The 23,928-nt window shown below is 45.6% G+C and overlaps 1 protein-coding gene across 2 annotated transcripts in view; it reads right to left on the minus strand.

Annotated features, from left to right (window-relative positions):
• CCDC93 (coiled-coil domain containing 93) overlaps window positions 1-22,972 on the minus strand; it is a 107,826-nt gene extending 84,854 nt beyond the window's left edge. Inside the window, exons 1-6 of one of the 2 annotated variants that reach the window (XM_069577779.1) lie at window positions 22,584-22,972; window positions 17,952-18,065; window positions 15,802-15,896; window positions 7,597-7,708; window positions 1,520-1,618; window positions 686-742 (exon numbers count right to left, since the gene is read on the minus strand). In XM_069577779.1, the coding sequence (XP_069433880.1) occupies window positions 686-742; window positions 1,520-1,618; window positions 7,597-7,708; window positions 15,802-15,896; window positions 17,952-18,065; window positions 22,584-22,625 (519 nt within the window). In that variant the 5' untranslated portion in view covers window positions 22,626-22,972. The remainder of the gene's footprint in view (window positions 1-685; window positions 743-1,519; window positions 1,619-7,596; window positions 7,709-15,801; window positions 15,897-17,951; window positions 18,066-22,583) is intronic. The other variant, XM_070292232.1, reaches the window with a different exon arrangement.
• Window positions 22,973-23,928: the final 956 nt, after the last annotated feature.

A 23,928-nucleotide genomic window follows, 5' to 3' on the forward strand; every position in this document is an offset into this window, starting at 1 on the left:
AGTTAAAAAAAAAGGGGGGGGGCAAAATAATTCAATACATTATTTTCTAAAGAAAGAGAACTTACACCTAGGCATTGAGGCTTCGTTTTCATGTAGGAAGGGTTGGGGGGTGAGGAGTGGGTGGCGCTGACTAGGTTCTGCTGGGCTCTGGCCCTGAGTGTGTAGAGAAGGCCCAAAGCTCTCCTCTGGCCCTTGTGCTGGGTAACTGCGCATGTGGATACAGACCCTGTGGTTGAGGCACGCTGCACATGGGACAAAGGTCATCTCGGAGTTTCCCACACAAAGCTCAGAAGCTGCCTTTCCAAAGCCACCAAGGCAGTGATAACCTCTGCATCAGTTTTAGTTCGTCATTTGTTCTCTGGAGCTATGTGAAGTTTGAAGTTTATAGTCACCACTGGCACAAATGAGGAAGGGCTCTGAGTCTGGAAACTAAGGAGAACACAGGGCAGCGGCTGTGGCACGTTCTACCCTGAACGCCGGCATTAGATACTGGGCACGCACAACAGGCAGCACCTCCCTCACACATTGAGGTCAGCTGCTGGGCAATCCCCACAGACAGAAACCTCAGGGAGTGCTGGTAGGGGGGCGGTGGGGGCAGAGGCTTCTGCGATTTGAATCAAAGGGCTACTTGGAAGCTATGACCCTATGATCTTCCCTGACAGGAGAACTCGGGCAGGGAACTCACAGAGAGGTCAACAACTGTCCTGATGGCCTTTTCTTTCCTCTTGATGAAGTCATCATCCTGCAAGACAAGAATACACAGGGATGAAACAAATCCTGTGTAAAGACTGAAACTCAATTAGACTGCTCAGCAATCCGTCTTATAAACTGACTTCTCATCACAACTTTGTCTGAAAAAGTCTCAATTTTCTAACAAATTGGAATACACTGAGCGTGAAAAAAGTTAGGGCCTCTGTTAAGGGCTCCAAAACAGATCCCTACAGCTGGTAAGAAAAAAGGGGACCACAGAGTGTAGAGGCGAAGACAAGTGTTCTCAGTCCAAATCCTCTGAGTTCTGAGACCTCAGCAAGCTACCTCACCTCTAAGCCTCAGCTTCTCCAGGGGCAGGAGCGATCATAAGGATCAAGAAGCAGAAGGCATGTAGTGCTCTGGGACTGGAAAGTAGCAGGGACCTGACAGAAATCAGCAGTTACTGGTGCTGTCATTACCACTTAACTGCTACTACAGGTGTGTCATCCTAAGCAGAGAGTCTCTTGAAAAGCTTCATACAATTATACAGAAATATGCTCATGTTCTTATAATTTAATAAAAGGTCTGGATCAAGTACCAAAATTGAGAGAAAAGGACAAAATTATAGAGCTTGGCACTCAGTGCCCATTCAAAGAGCGCAATTCAAATGAACCAGGAGGTCCAGTTTCAGTGCTGACCAGGTGGGCGCAGAGATGCCATACAGTTGGGTAGGAGCACAGGGGAGCCTGAGCTTACTCTGCTTCTTCCAGGGGGTCCCTAACCGTGCACTCAGGTTCTCAGCTGGACAAGGAAAGAGCAGAACACTGACCTCAGGTAGACTGTAGGTTTTCTGGAACTGGGATATGGAGTAGGAGCGGATGTAGTCACCCATCTCTTCTTTTGTTTCTATAGCTCGCTTCACCAGCCACTGGGGAAGAAAGTGCAGAAATGTGAGCTAATGGGGATGAAACACGGCGAAGTAAAGGGTAAAGACCAACTCAGTGATGGCATAGGTCCTGAACCTGAATCCCATAACATTAAGTAACCAGGTGACAAGCAACCATCAATACACACTGCCCTGCAGGGAAATCAGCCGCTCGTCATCTGGATGCTGAGATCAGGCGGATTGGAGCTGACAGCCTCAGAGAAACCTTTGAGCCTTGCTCCAGGTGCCCAGGCCTCAGTTTCCTTCTCTCTAAAGTGGAGGGCAGAGTATCATTTCCTTTCACCTCACAGAGGGACTGCAGAGCAAATGAAACACAAGTACCAGATGGCTCTGTAAATACTGGAGCCCAGCACAAACACAGCTGCTCCCCAAAGCTTCCTGCGTCTAATGACAGACCTTAATGGAACTCTCTCCAACTTGTGCTGCTTGTGCCACAGACCAGAGGACGGAAAGAGAACCAGTGAGAATACCTAGCGTAACCCTTGTCTGATAGGTGAAAAAATCCCTTGGATATTCAGATTTGAGACCACGTGTACCAAGGACAAGCCTCAGACCTCAGATGTAGCTTAGCACTCACAGCATTCATACAACACTGTAAGGTAATGGGCACTGACCGCGGTTTACAGAACTAGCTCAGAGAGACAACATTAATCCGTCTAGCGATCCATAGCCAGCAGCTGCTGGCCACAACCCGGAGGGTCCACCACCAGGACATGGCATGTCTGGGCTTCATGCAATGTTTCCCAGATCTACGGAGCTGACATGTGCAAGAAGCCACTCCTCATGTCTGCTGACTTACACCTCCAGGGAGCTGAAACATTTCCCTGCACACACCCACACCCCACAACCTGTGGAAGGCCCAGCCACTCTGAGTGTGAGAATGCAAAGTACAAAGACAACCTTTACTTTTTCTCCTGACTCTGCACTCATTCCCATTATTACTGAAGACCTTTGTGGAGGTGTGCCATGCTCTCTTCAGGGAGCTACAACATTTCAGGGGAAGTTTCTATACGGCTGCTATGCTGCCTCAGAAGGCACAGCTGCACACAGCACAGGGCTCCTGCTCAGGAATGGCAGGAAACTCAAGTAAACGAAACTCAAGTAAAGGAAATGCCAGGAAGCAGTTTGCCCACAAAAGCAGTTCAGTTCAGTCGCTCAGTCATGTCTGACTCTTTGCAACCCCATGAACTGCAGCATGCCAGGCCTCCCTGTCCATCACCAACTCCCGGAGTTCACTCAGACTCATGTCCATTGAGTCCGTGATGCCATCCAGCCATCTCATCCTCTGTCGTCCCCTTCTCCTTCTGCCTTCAGTCTTTGCCAGCAGCAGGGTCTTTTCCAATGAGTCAGTTTGTTGCATCAAGCGCCCAAAGAATTGGAGTTTCAGCTTTAGCATCAGTCCTTTCAAAGAACACCCAGGACCGATCTCCTTTAGAATGAACTGGTTGGATCTCCTTGAAGTCCAAGGGACTCTCAAGAGTCTTCCCCAACACCACAGTTCAAAAGCATCAACTCTTCAGTGCTCAGCTTTCTTCACAGTCCAACTCTCACATCCATACATGACCATGGGAAAAACCATAGTCTTGACTAGACGGATCTTTGTTGGCAAAGTAATGTCTCTGCTTTTGAATACGCTATCTAGGTTGGTCGTAACTTTTCTTCCAAGGAGTAAGCGTCTTTTAATTTCATGGCTGCAGTCACCATCTGCAGTGAGTCTGGAGCCCAAAGAAATAAAGTCTGACACTGTTTCCACTGTTTCCCCATCTATTTCCCATGAAGTGATGGGACCGGATGCCATGATCTTCATTTTCTGAATGTTGAGCTTTAAGCCAACTTTTTCACTCTCCACTTTCACTTTCATCAACAGGCTCTTTAGTTCCTCTTCACTTTCTGCCATAAGGGTGGTGTCATCTGCATATCTGAGGTTCTTGATATTTCTCCCGGCAATCTTGATTCCAGCTTGTGCTTCTTCCAGTCCAGCATTTCTCATGATGTACTCTGCATATAAGTTAAATAAGCAGGGTGACAATATACAGCCTTGACATACTCCTTTTCCTATTTGGAATCAGTCTGTTGTTCCATGTCCAGTTCTAACTGTTGCTTCCTGACCTGCATATAGGTTTCTCAAGAGACAGGTCAGGTGGTCTGGTATTCCCATCTCTTTCAGAATTTTCCACAGTTTCTTGTGATCCACACAGTCAAAGGCTTTGGCATAGTCAATAAAGCAGAAATAGATGTTTTTCTGGAACTCTCTTGCTTTTTCGATGATCCAGCGGATGTTGGCGATTTGATCTCTGGTTCCTCTGCCTTTTCTAAAACCAGCTTGAACACCTGGAAGTTCACAGTTGACATATTGCTGAAGCCTGGCTTGGAGAATTTTGAGCATTACTTTACTAGCATGTGAGATGAGTGCAATTGTGCGGTAGTTTGAGCATTCTTTGGCATTACCTTTCTTTGGGATTGGAATGAAAACTGACCTGTTCCAGTCCTGTGGCCACTGCTGAGGTTTCCAAATTTGCTGGCATATTGAGTGCAGCACTTTCATAGTATTATCTTTCAGGATTTGAAATAGCTCAACTGAAATTCCATTACCTCCACTAGCTTTGTTCATAGCGATGCTTTCTAAGGCCCACTTGACTTCACATTCCAGGATGTCTGGCTCTAGGTGAGTGATCACACCATCCTGATTATCCGGGTCATGAAGATCTTTCTGTACAGTTCTTCTGTGTATTCTTGCCACCTCTTCTTAATATCTTCTGCTTCTGTTAGGTCCATATGATTTCTGTCCTTTATCGAGCCCATCTTTGCATGAAATGTTCCCTTGGTATCTCTAATTTTCTTGAAGAGATCGCTAGTCTTTCCCATTCTGTTGTTTTTCTCTATTTCTTTGCACTGATTGCTGAGGAAGGCTTTCTTATCTCTTCTTGCTATTCTTTGGAACTCTGCATTCATATGCTTATACCTTTCCTTCTCTCCTTTGCTTTTCGCTTCTCTTCTTTTCACAGCTATTTGTAAGGCCTCCGCAGACAGCCATTTTGCTTTTTTGCATTTCTTTTTCTTGGGGATGGTCTTGATCCCTGTCTCCTGTACAACGTCAGGAACCTCTGTCCATAGTTCATCAGGCACTCTATCAGATCTAATTCCCTTAAATCTATTTCTCACTTCCACTGTATATTCATAAGGGATTTGATTTAGGTCATACCTGAATGGGTCTAGTGGTTTTCCCTACTTAAAGCAGTGGCCAGAAGTAACTCTAGGAGTACTCTTTTGTTGCTAGAATCCTCCATCTGTTTCTATCACTCCACTCCATCCCAACTCCAGACAGTAACCTCAGGCACTGACTAAAATCCAGAGGTGCAGGGGCTGAGGATCAGATGACATTTGGGGCTACTCCAGCCCCTCACCCACACCCCAGCATGGACCCTGTACATCTCAGGAGGCTGACTCCTGCTCAACTCAGTTTCACTCTGCTTTCTTTCCCACCTAGAGATCCACTTTCTGGCCTTCATAGTTGTTGCCTTTTCAAATTTGCCTCTGTTAATTAGATCTACACTGAGTTATTACTTGGCTGGATCCTGGAGAACGTGCTCTGATGAGGAGGGCAAAGCCCACTGATTCACAGGATTCCCTTAGAGACACCATGGCTCTGTTTCAGAGTTCCCAACCTGAAGAGCTGAGGAGGGAGCCTCTAGGAGAGCCAAGCTCTGCCGCAGGGCCCTAGCCTTCAAGAAAAATATCTACCTTCACAGGATTCACATGCCTCATGTAGGAGAAAAACATGTGACCTGGAACATGTGACCATTTCCACTGTCCCGCTGCATTCAGAGTCACCACAGCTGTGCCAAACGGCAAGAACTAGGGTGGTGGACCTCAGACCCACACAAGAAAGCTGTTCAGCAGGTCCCAGCGACTGGTCTACAACTGTTCTCTCACTGGTGTCCAACAAAACAGGAAACAAAACCACAGGCCTGTGGTGAGTTTCTCACAGTGCTAAATGTATTCATTTGGAAAGACTGTTCTTTATTCTCCGAGTGAAGGTTAAATGGCCTTTCTTTCAAGAAATGATAGAAAAAGCAAAATAACTGTTACTTCTAACAATGTCCTTGCCTGCCAAAATACAGGTGGCAACCACAGATCAACCTCCATTTTTGCTTTAAAATTTTGCAGGTCCACAAAATTAAGAAGGCTGGTAACCATTAGCTGAGGCTCTCATGTCCAGCGAGGAAGCCCTCAGGCATTCCATTCAGAACACAGACCATCAGACACTCAGGATACCCAAACCAACTGTAGAAAATCACCTTCACACTCTTCTCATATGTGGACTATCATTTTGGTCCTCCAACTTCTAGCACAGGACTGAGTAAAGTCTAGTCACAAGAGATCCAGGTTGAGGCGGAAAAGGCAACAACTTCACAGTATGATAGCGTTGGAGGTTTCGCTAAGAATTTCCACAAGGTCCCTACTTCCTATTTTCACAAAAGGACGGGGGTACCATCCTCTAACGAACATACACATCAAATCCTGAGTTAAAGTACTAGCCTCAAATGTACAAATTTCATTTAGAAATTTCATAGTTAATTTGAAGTCTAGTTCAGGGGAAGATTCCCAGCAGCAGTAACTACCACAGAAACAACTACGTAACCCTTAGAAAGCACTGACTGAGACACACCAGCCCTTCAGCCATGTGCTTTACACACAATAACTTATTCAACCTTCATTCAATCAGGTAGCTGCTATTGTTACTTTCCACTTAACAGGTAAGAAGTGAAGACATCTGCCCAAGATCAGACAGCTGGAAAGTGGCAGAGTCAAGATTTGAACCCAGAGAGTCTCCAGAGTCCAGGATCTTAACCGCTACACTACATAACTTTCACAGAATCAATGAACTTCTCTAGCAGGGGCTGGGTGGCTGCACGGTGGTGGAGGGGGAAAGTTCAGGCTTAAGGACAAGGAAAAATTTAGAGGAATCTGCCTCTCCACTCACTAGTTTTCTGTCCGTAAGCCAATTGATTATCCACTATGAGTCGCACTTTTCTCAAATGTAAGACTGGGATTACAACAGATGCTTCAAGGAACTCTAATAGGACCTGAGGCTAAGTCCTGTCCATATAGCAGGCAACAAAGTGAGTCCTTGTACTCCTCCTCTCTCTGTGGTATCCGGAGGAAAGGCTGAGGCACAAAAACCACACAGAATACAGGGACCTGTACAGCATGAGCCACTTCATTACGGGGCCTCAGAAAAAAGCTGGGCTAGAGATAAGTCTCTTGTTAGAAATTCAGTCCTCAAATAAGGACTGAATGCCTACAAAGTGCCAGACATTCCACGAGGTGCCAGAGACACAGGACTGAGCAGGACAGCCCTGATACCGGCCCACGAGAGACAGAGATAAATAACCGGACACTCTGACGCACGTGGTCACAAATAGGTAGGGAACATGCTGCATAGGAGAATATAGCAAAAGAACCTGCTCTAGATCTGGGGGGTCAGGGGAGCTTTCTTGAGGAGACATGGAACTGAGAACTGCAGGATGAAGGAAAGGAGAGAAGGGAAGAGCCTCCCAGGCTGAGAGAAAGGCCCCATGACAGGAAAGAAGTATAGTATGTGGGAGGAAACTGGAAAGAAAGCCGGGGGGCTAGAACATAAAGAACAAAGAAAAACAAAGAATAAACTGAGGCTGGAGAGACAGAAGGGAACCAGAGCATGGGGGCCTCCCAGAAGGGCAATGAAAAGTTAGCTGTGGGAAACATTCAAAGATCAGAACAGGTGACTGAGTGGAACGAAGGTAGACTGAATATTGGCAACTTCTGCGGATACCATTAGGGCGTGCAGTCATGCTCTGAGGCCACCAAATCCATGCCACGCCCATCAGATCCAGGATCTAGGCCAGAGAGCCCGAGAGCCAGACCCGTTACAGGAATGCCAGTGTTCAGAGGACAAGAAACCCCTCAGACGCTCTCACCTGGACAACAGGAAATATGTGAATAAAATCCATCCCCTGGATCTGGTGGGGCTCCAGCTGGTGTGGACATTTCATTCTTGGCAGGACAGAGACGATTTTTTCTGATAGAGCTCTGCTCGGAGGAAAACAACAAGCCAAGAGTGAGAACACACTAAGCGGCTCTTAAGACATCTCTACCACCTGGGCTGCATTCCAGAGGGATCCAGGGATTCTCAATACCAGACCAGGACCACATTTCTCCTGGCTGACAGCAAAGTGAGAAAAATAAGCACAATTTAGACCTGTGTGCATGTAAGGCCACATAAGGAAAACTGCATTCACCCTTAATTCCAAGATCATGTTCGTCCTGCTTTTTATAAGAAAATATTTTGTTTCTTCATGAAGTTATGGTGGTAGCTATTTTTTTAAACATCCTTACATGGCAAAATAAACAGTTATTAGTGCTGCATGTTCTCCATTTCACTTTGTTGTCTTTCTTTTTGCAAAAGTCTGCAAACCACTAGGTTAAACATTTTTAAAAAATGTTCTAAGTATCATTCGTGCCTGCTTAGGTGCTCAGTGGTGTCTGACTCTTTCGTGACCCCATGGACTGGAGTGGGTTGCCATTCAATCCTCCAAGGGATCTTCCCAACCCAGGGGTTGAACTTGGGTCTCATGCATTGCAGGTGGATTCTTTACTGTCTGAGCCACCAGGGAAGTTGAAAAATCATCCTGGCAACAAATTAATTACCAGACTTTGTGCCAAGTGCCCACAATATTAAGACAAAACATGAGGTCTCAGGCTTGTGTAGAAAAAAAAAATTGACGTTTCTACTCTGTTAAGAAGTATTTTTGAAATAAATAATAGCCTTTAATTTTGATACTCTAAAATTAATCCTAGATTTGGAGGAACCACTCTTTTTCCAAAGAAGAGGAGTTTTCAGCTTCTCACAAGGGACATGACCCCTCTCCTCCACCTTGCGTGGTTCTCCCCTGAAGTGGCTGGAGGAGAGCAGAAGTCAGGCTCCCTGAAGCCCAGAGCATATCTGACCTCAGTCAGGAGGTGAGTACCCACCCCCACTGGATGCCCAGATGAGCCCTGGCCCGGGTGGGACAGTTTTATGGCAGGAGTGAAAGAAGGACTTATGTGCAAGTTCATTTCACCACAGATTTAAATCTGTGATCAGCTGCTATTTGATCTCCAATTATCTGGTTTCTATTTCTTGTATCTTAGTCAGATCAGATTAAAGAGGAGAGAGAACAGAGGTTCAGTGGGCTTGCTAACCCACAAAGCCATGGTACGTAGCCTAGGAACTCCGAGAAATAGTCCAAGCTGTGGTCTTACGGGGCCATATGGAGAAATGGGGGCTCCTGGCTCAGCCTACATGGACAGTTTAGGTTATAGCCTCATTTAAGACATTAAAAAATTTCAGCCAGAGTGGCCTCATCTACAAGTATCAGACTATTTTCTAGCAGATAAAGGCCATGGTTACAAGGTCAGCAGGTTCTTACTAGAGGCTTCAATTACAGCAAGTTTTGGGTCTATCTACCGAAAAGGTATCTTTTGTGCAAAGAAATCTTGCACACTTTTGTCTTTCTGCAGTTCCACAATCCTTTCCAGGAGACAGACACCCATAGGACCAACACCTAACTCAGGCCCAGATAAGAGAAAATATCTAACTTATGTTTTCCTTAGCACATTTCATGCCCTCGCTCTTGGCAGGAACTAAGTAATCTTGGAACAGAAGCCAAATGACTCCCAGAGAAGGCTCCCCAGAGAACACATCACACAACCATGTTTGTATCTACAGTAGCGTCACAAGGCAGGACCAAGCTTAAAACTGCTGAGTGGAAACAGTCATAATCATAACATCAAGTCCAATATGTTAAGAGAAAAACATGTGAAGAGGCGAAGTCTGCTCCCTTACTGCACACACTCACAGAAGGCAGGACTACCCACCTTCCAGGAGGGAAGGATGCGGGAGGACATGTTCACTGCAAACAGAAGCGGGTTGTGATTCATGCAAAAGGTCTGAGGCGTGGAAGCAAAGTGTCATCTGACTCCCAGAGCCCCTGTGGGCCTCCTTTCTGAGTAGCTCGCCCACAGGACACAAGTTATCTTCTCTGTCCCAGTAGGGAAGCCTGTGGTTGCCCAGCTTCTCCTGGGGTCCGAATGGGACAGTTTGGTAGAAAAGATTGACGCAGTCATTTGGCAACGTTATCTAAAGCTCTCTCTTAAGTTTTACTTTTTAATTTAATGTCCATAAGACTCCCATGTCTTGTTCCTTAATTTCTTTGAAATTTGTGAGGGGAAGAAATGGGTGCTTAATTGGCTCTGCTCCCCAGATTCCAAGCTTAGCAAGTGAAGATGGTCACACTCTGGCTTCCAGTCCTTGCTTGGGCAGGTCTAAGAATTCACTCACACCGGGACCACCTAGCCAAGTCGTGTTTTGGTTTGGTAGGAAGTGAGCTCCCTCTAGTGGCTACAGATTTGTGGCTCTATGCAGGAAGGGTTGCTGATAGCCCATAACCATTCAGAAGCTTAAAAATCAGAGGCCGAGACACCAACACCATCCAGCCAACCCTCCACCTTCAGGCAAGGTTCTCCCTGGCCACTCCTCAGAGACGGCCCACTCTCCCAGTTCATAAAGGCCCTGAGGGAAGGATGCCTAGGGTCATCTTGCGGTTTACAACCCTGTTAAACCTGCCTCCCAGAAATGACTACCAAGTGTGCAGCGTCAGCAGCGTGTAGAAGAAGCTGAAGGCACTATTACTGCAAAGGGCCGTGGGAATGTGGGAGAAAACAGGCCGGCTTGGGGGCAAAAGTCAGGAAGACTTCCGGCAGAAACCTACCAGTCTCCTTTTGGCTTTTCCCTGGGGCTCAGAGTGGATCCTCTGACTTTCTGAAAATCAGGGAAAATAACAAGTGCAGAGGCCACCAGACAGGTTTCCCAGTCTATGCTTTTAACACACCCACTTTTCATTACTGGAGGTAAGTTCGGTTCCTTTAGTCTTCTAAGGGTTCATGCACTGTTTCCTCCTCCACTGCATAGTTTTAAAGAGAGCGAGTTAAACCAGGGTCTAAATTCCAAGCTCCATCACCCACTCTGGTACTTTTGGCGAGCCACCCGGTCCTTCTGGTCCAACACTACCATCATAAAATGAGGGTTAATCTCCGTCCTGCCTATTCAAGGGTTGCTATGAAGGTTAAATAATAAAGGGCACGTGATCTGTACACAGGTGCCTAATAAATGTGTGTTGACGTGCGTTGTAGAAATGAATCGGTTACAAGCCTAAAATCTTATTTATGGACCTTGGAACACAGCACTTTGTGGTGATGGGATTTCAGGACAAACTGGGGATGCAGAGGGGAAGCTCAGGGAACCCAAATGAAAGAAGGATCAAAAAGGAGGATGAGGCCCCAATGGAGGCCCATCCACAGATGAGGCCCATCTGGGCCCCAATGGAGCACAGATGGAAGATAAGCATGCCCTACGAGGCAAGTGCGTACTTTAGGGATGCTGCTGCCCCCTCCCATCCACTGGGATGCACAGAGGCACTGCAGCACATGGCAATAATATCTGAGTTGTATCAAACCAGAAATTTCATGGGAGGTCCCTAAACGCAGAACACAGACTCAAAGGACATGAGTTTGAGCAAACTCTGGGAGGTGGTGATGAACAGGGAGGCCTGGCATGCGGCAGTCCATGGGGTCACAAAGAGTCAGACGTGACTGAGGGACTGAACTGAACTAACTGTAGCAAACCAGAAACTTCGTGGGAGGACCCCAAACACAGAACACGTCCCAAAACCAAACAGAAAAGATTTTGGATAATTCAGTGCCCTGCGGCTATGACATTTCTTCTATAGACAATAAAGAATCAACTGCCTGATGAATCTGCTAGGAGTCTGCTGGGTCTTTACAAGTAAACCCTGTCCCCAGCTTTGCTTTCACATCAAGTACTTATCAGGAAAAATAATACACCCTCAACTCCTTAAACAAACCCTGTGGGGGCAGATGTGCTTCAGAACTCACAATTCTTTAGATGTTGTAGCTTAGTAGATTAAGGGGTATATACTATGTATTCCAGATGTTCACGCTGGTTTTAGAAAAGGCAGAGGAACCAGAGATCAAACTGCCAACATCCAAAAAAGCAAGAGAGTTCCAGAAAAACATCTATTTCTGCTTTATTGGCTATGTCAAAGCCTTTGACTGTGTGGATCACAAGAAACTGTGGAAAATTCTGAAAGAGATGGGAATACCAGACCACCTAACCTGCCTCTTGAGAAACCTATATGCAGGTCAGGAAGCAACAGTTAGAACCGGACGTGGAACAACAGACTGGTTCCAAATAGGAAAAGGAGTACATCAAGCTGTACATTATCACCCTGCTTATTTAACTTATATGCAGAGTACATCATGAGAAACGCTGGGCTGGAAGAAGCACAAGCTGGAATCAAGATTGCCGGGAGAAATATCAAGAACCTCAGATATGCAGATGACACCACCCTTATGGCAGAAAGTGAAGAGGAACTAAAGAGCCTGTTGATGAAAGTGAAAGAGGAGAGTGAAAAGGTTGGCTTAAAGCTCAACATTCAGAAAACGAAGATCATGGCATCTGGTCCCATCACTTCATGTCAGATAGATGGGGAAACAGTGGAAACAGTGTCAGACTTTATTTTTTGGGCTCCAAAATCACTGCAGATGGTGACTGAAACCATGAAATTAAAAGGTACTTACTCCTTGGAAGAAAAGTTATGACCAACCTAGATAGCATATTCAAAAGCAGAGACATTACTTTGCCAAGAAAGGTCTGTCTAGTCAAGGCTATGGTTTTTCCAGTAGTGATGTATGGATGTGAGAGTTGGACTGTGAAGAAAGCTGAGCACCAAAGAATTGATGCTTTTGAACTGTGGTGTTGGAGAAGACTCTTGAGAGTCCCTTGGACTGCAAGGAGATCCAACCAGTCCATTCTAAAGGAGACCAGTCCTGGATGTTCATTGGAAGGACTGATGCTGCGGCTGAAACTCCAATACTTTGGCCACCTCATGTGAAGAGTTGACTCATTGGAAAAGACCCTGATGCTGGGAGGGATTGGGGGCAGGAGGAGAACGGGACAACAGAGGATGAAATGGCTGGATGGAATCACTGACTCGATGGATGTGAGTCTGAGTGAACTCTGGGAGTTGGTGATGGACAGGGAGGCCTGGCGTGCTGCAATTCATGGGGTCACAAAGAGTTGGACACGACTGAGCGACTGAACTGAACTCAACTATTTATTATGTAAGACCCACTAAAATCCACAACAGCATCCTATCATCAAAGAAATGAGTATTTCTGTAGCAAAACTTATGAATATTCACATAAGTGGGATCAATAAAGACCATAAATAACCTTAAGTCACTCAGATCATGTTTCGCTTCCAATTAAAGTTTTATATCCACAAAGAAAAAAAAAAACACCAACATTTTCACTGTTTCTTAGGTTTCAGAAATACAGATTGAGAATCCTAGCTCACAAAGAATGCAAAAGAAATCCCAGAACATCAGAGGTCCCACAGGTGTAAGAGGCAATCAGCTCAGATTGGAACAGAAAGAGGCTTCAACCAAGAATGTACTCGAGAAGGCAGAGAATTCATGTTAATCAACAGACTGATTAAGAAGCTGGCTGATCTCAGCTACAGGTGAAAGTACATGCTTCTTTGTCAACAACAACAAAAAAAAGGCAATCAGAAACGCAAGGGGGAAAAGAAGCTTTGTAAAAAATGCAGTGTGCTTGATTCTCAATGACTTGCAGAGACCAACTCCACTTGCTTGGGCCAAATACTTCAAAGTCATCCTCCACGCTCCTCTTACTCACACTCTAAATCAAATATGCCATGAGATCCTGTTGGTTCTACCTTTCAAACAGATCCAGAATGCCACCACTACTGGCACACTGCCCAGGGGAGGATTACTGTAACATGCTAAAGAATCTCCCTGATTGTACCTTCACTCCTTTAATTCAGTATTCAGATGAGGGGTCCTTCTTAAACACAGAACAAACTGTGTTCTTGCCCTGCTCAACGCCCCCTACCCCCGTGGATTTCCCACCTGACTCAGAGTAAACCCCAAGTCCTAAACCTGACCTACAAAGTGCTACCTGATCTGTCCCATGACCTCTCTGCACTTCCGTCTGCTGCTGCCCCCTCCCCACGACCCCACCCCTCACCACAGTACACTCGAGGCAAGCTTCTGCGTAGGCCTTCACACTGGCAGTTTCCTCTGCCTGGAACCCTCATTCCTCAAGTCTTAACTCTGGTATCACTTTCTCAGTGAAGCCTACACCGACTTAAACCACAACTGCCTGCCATCCTACGTCTCTCCTCATACCCTTTCCTGGGTTTATTTTTTTTTCATGGTACATATGTCTACACATACTGTACTTATTTATTAGATTAGTTTTTGTCTGTCTCCTCCAATAGACTCTAAGTTCCATGAGGATAGCACATTTTTCATTAATGCATCCAGAACATTACGAATGTAAGGGTTCAATAAATATTTGCTGAGTCAATGAATAAATGAAAAGAGATTGCTTTTGACTGTAATACTTCAAATATTCTCCTTTAAACAGCACCATTACAGTCCAGAAAATTACCGTTCTTTTTCTGACCCCATCACAAGTCTTAGTCCTTATTGAAAATACTGTTTATAGATTTACTTTTAGAATTTACCTGTAGATAAAGAATGCACAACTTAACTGCTACTATAGAACAGACTATAAACAGGAGAAACTAGTTTATATTAATGGATCAAGAAATAGAAACTTAAGTAGAGCAAAATTATGCAAGCGATCATAGAAAAGAAAGATAATAATTAAAAGAGTGGCAGTTGGAAGACAAAGGGGATGTAGTGAGTGGCACAGGTGAGCCAACTTCCTCCTCTCATTGGACTTGAATGAAACCGGGTATACAAAGGTGGAGACATACCAGTGACCACGACGAAGAATCTAAAACCTAGACAGTCAAAGATGACTCTCTCCAGGGAATAAAACTAGGGTGTAAAATGGCAAAGAGGAGAGACATCAGCTGCGTGTTTTGCTCCCTTTGTAGTATCTGAATGTTTCTTGTATGTTCACGTATGTAACACCTTAATAAACAAAAGGACAAGGATACACTCCCCTGCTGGGTTGGACTGGATCATCGGGAGTACAGCCACACACCTGGACTCCATTGGACCCCCCCCAGGTGAACTTTTCTCTGTGGGTGACTGGACATGATGCCACAGCCCCACACACACAGGTGTCAGGATGCAGCGCCTACTATTCATGGCCGGGCACTGATGGCAGTATTACTGTGTCAAACAGCATGAACTCCTTAACAAGGAGCCAAGAATGCCTTTTGGTCTTAGTGTTAAGGATTTTGGTGATTCCCAGGGACTTGCTTTTCTTCTACTATATGGAAAGTATAAATTGGATAATTTATTTTTTCTTCTTTTGATGTCTTTTTCTTCTTTTCAGCCAAATCTGTGTCCCATCCTTAGGAAAACAGGGCCTTCTGGCTCCTCACAGTAGTGTTCTTTACCCTCAACTCTGCCTTTCCTTCCCTTTTTTACCCTTTTTGCTTTGCTTCACTTTTCCACTATTACTGCTCCCCCATGCATGCTCATAAACCATCTTTAATCCATTTAAGGGAGGACAAGGCTTCAGAAAAATGAGTAAGTAAATCACAGACTCCTATAGATCTGATATCACAAACCCTCTTTCTGTACATAATGGAAGGCTTGCCCAAGGTCACACAGCTGTCCACTGGCAGGGCTGGGCAGAACTGGGATCCCAGTGATCTCATGAAATCACCAAGTCCCTGGTGAGCTACAGAAGATCAGCCAGGGCACCCTTCCAGGATGTCTTTGGCAAGGACATAGGCAAAGTGAGGCTCTGCCTCATGCAGAGGCAACAGGGTGGGAAAGATTCCCCTCCCTTCAACTATCCAACTTCCATCCAAACTCAATGCCTTTGGAAGGAGATATTCAAGCAATCAACAAAAATTCTGATCAACAAAAAACACCAGAAATAGCCTATTAACATCGTAATAATATTAGATGACTCTCATGTGTTAGCTGTGTGACCTTGGCTTCTTTTAGTCCATGAGTGAAGCATCTGACACAACCTTTGGCACAGAGCAAATGCTCAAGATTTATCTCCTTTCTCACTGTTCAGGCTCATCCATGGAAAGCCCAATAACTTACATTTTCTGACCTATTGTAGAGTTCTCCTGAAAGAGTAAATCAACATCCACGTCAAAGTTGCAAGTGGTGATGCACCAGGTCATTCCTCCCACCACCTGCAAGACATAAAAAAATACCTATTTCCTCTTCCTAGTTTGGGAAGAAGGGAAGAAGTGCAAGGCAGATAAAATTGAAACAGTTTTATATACAAAACTGTGTATCCTCAGAGAGAGACAATATGTGTCCTGGCTCCATCCACTGCAACTCATCTAAACAGCTGCTGCTGCTGCTGCTGCTGCTGCTGCTGCTGCTGCTGCTAAGTCACTTCAGTTGTGTCCAACTCTGTGCGACCCCAGAGACAGCAGCCCACCAAGCTCCCCTGTCCCTAGGATTCTCCAGGCAAGAACACTGGAATGGGTTGCCATTTCCTTCTTCAATGCATGAAAGTGAAAAGTGAAAGTGAAGTCACTCAGTCGTGTCCGACTCTTAGCGACCCCATAGACTGCAGCCTACCAGGCTCCTCCATCCATGGGATTTTTCCATGCAAGAGTACTGGAGTGGGGTGCCACTGCCTTCTCCCATCTAAACAGCACTGCTGAATAAAGCTTTCTGCCAGGACAGGAACAGTCTGGATCCACACTGTTTAGTATGGTGCTTCCAGCCACACATGGTTACTGAGCACTTGAAACATGTGGCTCTTAGACTGAGAAGCTGCCTTCTAAAACTGAATGGATGTATGAAGCAGATTCTCTTTATACCAATGCGGACAGACATTAACTCTCAGCTGAGAGAAGCCTTAATCCAGTTAAAGTGCAACACGGCAGAAGAATTACGAGTTTTATGGACCAGATATGTGGGTAGCAAGGGGGACATTCTGTGGCTTATTACTTAATTTCCATACATTCCATATTTTCTTCTACCTAAAGGAGATGAGAATCTGTACTCTATTTTGTCATGGGACTTCTCTGAGATGCAAATGAGACCAAGGCTAAAAATCCATTTGAAACAAAACCTTTACAGACACAGCTTGATCTTAGAAAAGATCAACAATGAATCTTATCCCTGACTATAGTGTAGACTCATGAGAGATGCCTAATAAAATACAGATTCCAGTCCCCAGCCCACACCTAACAAACCAGAATTTCAAAGGCTGAGACCTATACATCTGTATTACAAAAGAACCTGTTACATGCAGACAGGGCTTTGGCCCACTGGCGAACTCAATGCTTCCTTCTACCAGGAAGCTTGCCTGGCATGTCCTGGTTGATCTGGATGCTTCACTTCTGTGCACAGTTCATTGTGGCACTTAATGAATTGCGCCACTTATTCTACGTGCACTGGTTTACTGTCTCTCTTCCCTGCTCTTCAGAAGTCAGGCTCGTTGAGCACAAAGTCTTTGTTCTTATCCTTGTGCTCTCAACCCTACTGCTATTCCATATGTGTAAGAACTGTTCAAGGTTCTGCCGAATTAAATGACTTCATCCAATAGCAACTTCTTCTCCAAACCTAGCATTCAGAGCCCAGAGTATACCTGGCAACTATCTGTGAGCATCCCAACTTGGGAAGAAAGTGAAAGTTAAAGCTGCTCAGTTGTGTCCAACTCTTGGTGACCCTGTGGACTGTACAGTCCATGGAATTCTCCAGGCCAGGATACTGGAGTGGGTAACCATTCCCTTCTCCAGGGGATATTCCCAACCCAGGGATCGCCCAGGTCTCCCGCATTGTAGGCAGATTCTTTATCAGCTTTATCAACTTGGGATAGCTCCCTATTAACTCAAATTACTTTATCTTATGGACTTCCCTGGTGGCTCAGATGGTTAAGCGTCTGTCTATAATGTGGGAGATATAAGCTTTATTTTCCCACCCAAACTTTAAGCTCCTTGAAAGGAGAAACTATTTGGCTTATGTGTATTTCTCAATCTTCATGCACAAAAGGACTTGAAGATGTATTTTGCTGATACATGATTATCTTCTTTTAATAGGAAACAAACACTTCCATAATGAATCTGAATCCTGGAGAAATGCAACATGGGTACAGAGAAAGAAAAATACAATCTCTTCTTCCTTTCCACGGTAAACCATGCCATCCTAACAAAAAATACCCTGCTGCCACAGTAAACCATGACATCCTGACAAAGACTAGCCTAATGGTTAGAAAGATTTCCTCTTACCTTGTCAAAAGGTGATAAGCCTTTAATTCTTGCCCTGAAATACCCAGCTGCAACCAAGAGCTCCAGAATTTCAGTCAACTTGACATTCTGCTCTTCATCTTCTCTTGTTTCTACCTAAAACGAAAGCAAAAGGCTGGTAAAAGCTACCTTGAATAAAGGAACACCAGGTCTATTCCCTGATACCACAGACTCACTGCCAGGGAGCATATGATATTGGCAATTATCACTGTGTTCATGCAGTAGCGTGGGGACACAGTGCTGCCAGAGTCAGACAGAACAAGGTCCCTGCTCAACAAGCTGTTAGTCATCATAGATGGGGGAGAAGACATGCACAGGTGTATCGACTGTTCAGCAGCTGCTGAAGGAATCCAGGGAAAGGAAGACTTCAGCACATTCACCACCCTATTGTCTAACATGTGACTTATATAGCAGCTTCTCAAATGGATTATAAACTCCTTTCAGATGGAACAGGTGGTTTGTTTTGTTTGAACTTTACACTCATCTTGGTTCTAGAAGTTACTGACAAGAGGGGCAAGAACAAAGAATTCAATCATGTGCCCCCTCTGCACTTTGATCTCTATAGCAAACACAAGGCAGGCTTTCAACACAGACACATTACAGGGCGATTACTACCATGTAACAGGGCTGCCTTAAAGATAATATTTACTGGATACATTTAAATAGGGATTTGATTTAAACATTCTTTATTTATATCCTACCTTCACTCCAGGCTGTTAACTCCAAGTTCAATACATCTAAACAGACTAGTACTTTTGCCTCCATACACTTTACTAAACTGTGCCTTTCCTGTCTTCCATTATTGCAGAAAATAAACAACTGCCTCTCTATAGAAAACAATGTCATGATACCCTGGTTCATAGCCTCATATCCACCTCTGACTATTCCCTTAGCCAACAATGCCTGGTAAATCTTCCTTAATTATGCAACTCACATTTATCCTATCTTCCATTTGCATGTCATGCCGAGACAATGGCAACTGCCTCTCAATCTTTCTTCCTTAACAGTCTATCCTGCTCACTCCTTCCTAAATCACAGCTTTCTCATCACCCCTCTTTAGCGCCCAGCCCTCATCATTAAGGCATCACTCACTGTCTACCAGCTAAGTTCCAAATGTCTTGGTTTTGCATTCAGATCTTGGGTTGCAACCTATCTTTTCAGCTCCATCCTTTAGCTCCCACCAAAACAATCCAGACACAGCTGTGGCCAACCTAAACAAGCCCTGCTCATTCTCATTCCTTCACTGTTCTCCTGATATTCTCCACCCACCCAGATACCACCTTCAAACTCCAGCTCCCATTCAATGTCATCTCTGCAGCTTAAAATGGTCATTCCTTTGCATTTCTATTTTATTTATAGTCTGTCATTCATACAATTACTAACCTCTTTTGAGTGGCATGCCTGTCTTTCCAAACAGACTATTAGCTGGTTGCGTGAGGGGTGGCATATATTCCATCTATTAGCCACCCATGTTTATCTCTCTATTCTGAACAGCATTAGGCTCCAAGGACACACTTATTAAATATGGAATGACATGCTTAACCATCAGTCACATAAGCTCCATGACCTAAGCCAGTCATGTATTAACAACATGTTTTCATAGTCATGACACTGATAATGGAAGGTCAAGTTTATCTTAAAAAACAAACTTTCAGGCGAAGGAGCACACATGTTAACACATAGTTGAACATGGAATTATTAAAGAGACTGTTTATCTCCTGCAACAGGCAGTGCTGGAGCGGACAGCCTTGCAACACTGCTCATTTCACTTCCCTCTCAAATGACGCTGGTCCAGGCTAGCAAAGATTCTTTTTTTTTTTAAATTTTAAAATATATTTTATTGATTTTAATTTTTTAAAAATATAAATTTATTTATTTTAATTGGAGGTTAATTACTTTACAATATTGTATTGGTTTTGCCATACATCAACATGAATCCGCCACAGGTATACACATGCTCCCCATCCTGAACCCCCCTCTTTTCTCCCCCCCTCACCCCGTAACTTCCCTCTGGGTCACCTCAGTGCACCAGCCCCAAGCATCCAGTATCATGCATCGAACCTGAACTGGCGATTCGTTTCATATATGATATTATACATGTTTCAATGCCATTCTCCCAAATCATCCCACCCTCTCCCTCTTCCAGAGTCCAAAAGACTGTTCTATACATCTGTGTCTCTTCTAGCAAAGATTCTGAATGTTAGCATTCACTAATTCCTAGCAGACATGCAAAAATAAATATTAATTATTCACATCTTCTCTTCCTTGCAAGAGGTTTGTGATGGTTGAGAACCATCTACAAGTCAAGAGATTCAAATAACGGAAAATAAAGAACAGTTATGGTTCACAAAAATAGAACAGAAAAGGAAAATGGGATAATATAAGTATTTTCTTAAAACTCCTGGGATGTAAAAAAGGAATCCTTCATTTGTTCAATCATGTATCATGAAGATACTTCCAAGAAAAGGACAATACATCAGGACAATCCGGGAGGGTCCTCCCTGCCACACCTTGTACCTAATGGGCACCCTCTGCCCACACCTTGGGGAGTGCACGGCCCACACTTCCCATCCACCCACCCCCAGAATGGAGAAGTGTACTTCTGCAATATACCTTGTGAAGTAATTTTCTTGCACAAGACAATGAATGGGGAATGTTAATAAGACACCAAATCCATTTCATAGGTTAACATTAAAACAAAATGCAAAAGGGTCACTAGCTAATATGCAGTGAAAGAAAGAATACTCTAGCTTGAAGCCATAAACATCACCAGGCTGGGTAACACATCCAACTCTTAAAACTAAAATTCGAATAAAAAGGAATGCTGTAAGCTGTTAAACTAGGAACACTAAACTGTCAGTTGTCTTGGACCATAGTTCATGTAAGCTGGAAGGCAGGGCCACGTCTAGCTCTCTTTCCTTCACGTACATAAAAGCTTTTACAAAATTAAATTTAATGAAATAACCGGACTAGTGACAGCTTAATGACACATACTATTCATATTCATACATACTAGTCTTTGAACTAAGTGAATCCTGTTTGCCTAATTGCCAGGAACTTGGAAAAGCGACAAATTAGACCCAGTCTCCTGACAGTGAAAGATTAAACAAAGGACAAAGGAGGTGCAAGTTGTTGTTGTTGTTGTTGTTTTTCCTAGAAAGACCCTACTGGTGGTACACTGGGGCAAAGAATTGAAGGGATTTAAGTTAGAACCTGGGAGAATCAGACAGAGTCCACAGCAAAGTGCCAGGCAAAAAACCTGATGAGAGCCTACAATTTAAAAAGGCAAAAAAGAAATATCAAATCAAATCACAGAACAGATTCTAGTCTTCACAAACCCTGGTCCATCAAAGCAACTCGAATGTCAAGTGTTAGCTAACAGAAGGGTTCTGACATTACACTTGCTAGGTTTTCTGAAGATGATGAAATAGATTTCCATTCTGGGAGCAAACACTGACAGATTAGGTCTGTTCTGCAATCACTACATCTCCAGCTTTTACGCACAGAACAGTGATCCCTCAATAAATGGTACTAGTGGGATTTAAGAACTAAAGGATTTGGGGAGGAAAGCAAAGAAACAAGACTGGCCCCAGGCAGTTAAGTGTGAAGGGACCACGCACCAAGTCAAGGAATCAGTCCCTCTGACAAATACCTGCTTCAGAACCTTAGGAAGGGGACAGAGGCGCAGCATGGACTCCATTTCTTTCAAGAATCTAGTAAGCTAGACTAGTTTTTGAGTAAATCAACTGGAAGAGAGCACAGATGCAAATTGTCTAGAAAAGTGATATTTGCAGCCAAAAGGAAATGCACTTTTCCTCTCCTCCCAGATAATGTGTATATAAATCCAGAAACCGCTGATCACCCTGTCCCTCGGGATCGACTGAGTACTTAATAACAAACATCTCTGGAAGGAGAGGCACCAGCTCTCCCTTCTGGAGAAGCAGCGACGTTTCCGCCCGGCCACTCCGCACGGACGGAGAGCGCGTCTCCACCGCGAACACCGCGGTGCGCTGACCCGGCCGGACACGACCTGGCGCGCGCCCGGCTCCCAAACTTCCTCCAGCCAGCCTGGTCCAGCGTGGGGACAAACGCAGGGAGGCAATACCCCCGACACTACGGCGGCGGGTGCCGGCCGCCAGGACCCCGTGGGCTCGGGGGAGGCGGCGATAGGCGCCACAAGGTCACCGCCCTTTGCACAACCCGAGCCCGGACCGTCCCAGCGCGCGTCTCGTGACTATCGGGCGCAGAAGCCTCGGTCCTCGGGGCGAGCCGTGCGGCGCCGGGGGTCGGAGAGAGACTGCCGGAGGGAGCCAGAGAGGTGGGGACCCCAGGCCCCGGGACGCCTGGGGCAGCGTCGGGGCAGGTATTGGCCAGAGAAGGCTCCCTCCGTCCCAGGAGACCCGGCACCGTTTGAAGTTGGTCTCCGCCCATGTCCACACTGGGGAACTAGCTTGGCCCCCAGAGGACAGGGCCGGTGCTTGGGGAAGAGGTCACACCTGAGAAAGGAGGCGGGGAGCCCTAAACGCTGCCGGATCTCCCAGTGCTTGCGACCCCGCAGGCTCGGCCCTCGCTCGGAAACCCGGACGTGTCAGGGAGGGAGGAGGGGTTCCTTACCTCCGGGAGACCCTGGCCTTCCGGCCCCTTTGACAACCCCATGATCCCGTCGGACCGCCCTGCGGCGGCAGCGAAGCCCGCGGAGCGTCCAGAGGAAGCTGTCCCCGGCCCCGAAGCTGCTACCGGGGTGGAGTGCAGAGCGGAAACTTCCTCCGCCGCCGCTGCCGCCGCAGCCGCCGCCAGAAGCCTGGAGCGCAGGGGCTCGGCGGAGCATGCGCGCTGGGGCGGGAGCGCTGCGCGATTGCGCCTGCGCGAGGGCAGCCCCGGGCCAGGCCCGGACCCACGGCGGCGAGGAGATGCAATCCAGGCCTCTCGTCGCGGTCGACGTTCCGCGTAGCTTCGCGCCGGGGCTCTGCATGTTCCTCCGAGGTGCTTTATAAAAGGATTATTCCTCAATCCTGGGGAAGATTTGCATCCTGCCTCCCGTCTCTGCTTCTCAGAGGCAACGGATGCCCCAAGTGGGTTTGGTCCTCTCTGCGAGCCGAACTTCGGAAGCCCGGCTGCTCCCGGATCAAGGCTTGATCAATGATCAACTTGTCGATTCAGACCCGGGCTGGTTCTAGTTCAGAATCGGGGTGTCCCCTGAGTTACACGCACTTGGGCAAACTTCTTGATATACGGACCAGGGAACCGAGTCCCCCAAAAAAGGATTGTTAGGCTCACTGCCTTCCCTCCAGCCAGTGAGTGCATAGTGTTCACTCAACCTAACCACCCTCCGTTTCATGTTCTTCTGAGACGAAAGTCATCTCTGAGGATGCAACTCCTGTAATGATGTCATTTTAGTTACACCATTTACCTGAAGCACACCTTGTCTGTCCCAGACAATGGCATTTATATAAAGGAGTTATGTATCTAGCCACAAGCCTTGGGCACCAGCTCTATAATTATTTACTTCTTTAAGCGATGAAGGAAGAGGTGACGTGTGAAAACTTTTCCTATAGAAAAGTTTCCTCTGTGAGTGTGTTGGGTGGGAGGGGCCGAGTGAGGAATGTGAGGTTGTGAGTCCCTTGAACTCAAAGAGGTTGTGTGTGTGTGTGTGTGTGTGTGTGTTTCTCTCCTCATACCTAGCATCTTAAAAAGCAGGTATTCAATTAATGTTTCCTTGAAGAAATTCTCTGCGCTTTTTGCACTGCTCCTGGGCATTTTCTTGACAGAGGAGAGATTTCTCTAGAACCAGAGTATACAAGAGGTTGGAAGCATCGTATGAACGACCATTTCCTTTTAAAATATACTTAGTAAATATTGCTAACAATATTTAGCAGTAAGTTGAGAAATTTGAATATGCAAATTATGGTGTTGTGAGACTAGTCTTGCCTGTGCTGTGTGGCAGTTTACTCTTATCCAC

The sequence above is a fragment of the Ovis canadensis genome, chromosome 2 (genome assembly GCF_042477335.2).
Source record: "Ovis canadensis isolate MfBH-ARS-UI-01 breed Bighorn chromosome 2, ARS-UI_OviCan_v2, whole genome shotgun sequence".
Taxonomy (NCBI): domain Eukaryota; kingdom Metazoa; phylum Chordata; class Mammalia; order Artiodactyla; family Bovidae; genus Ovis; species Ovis canadensis.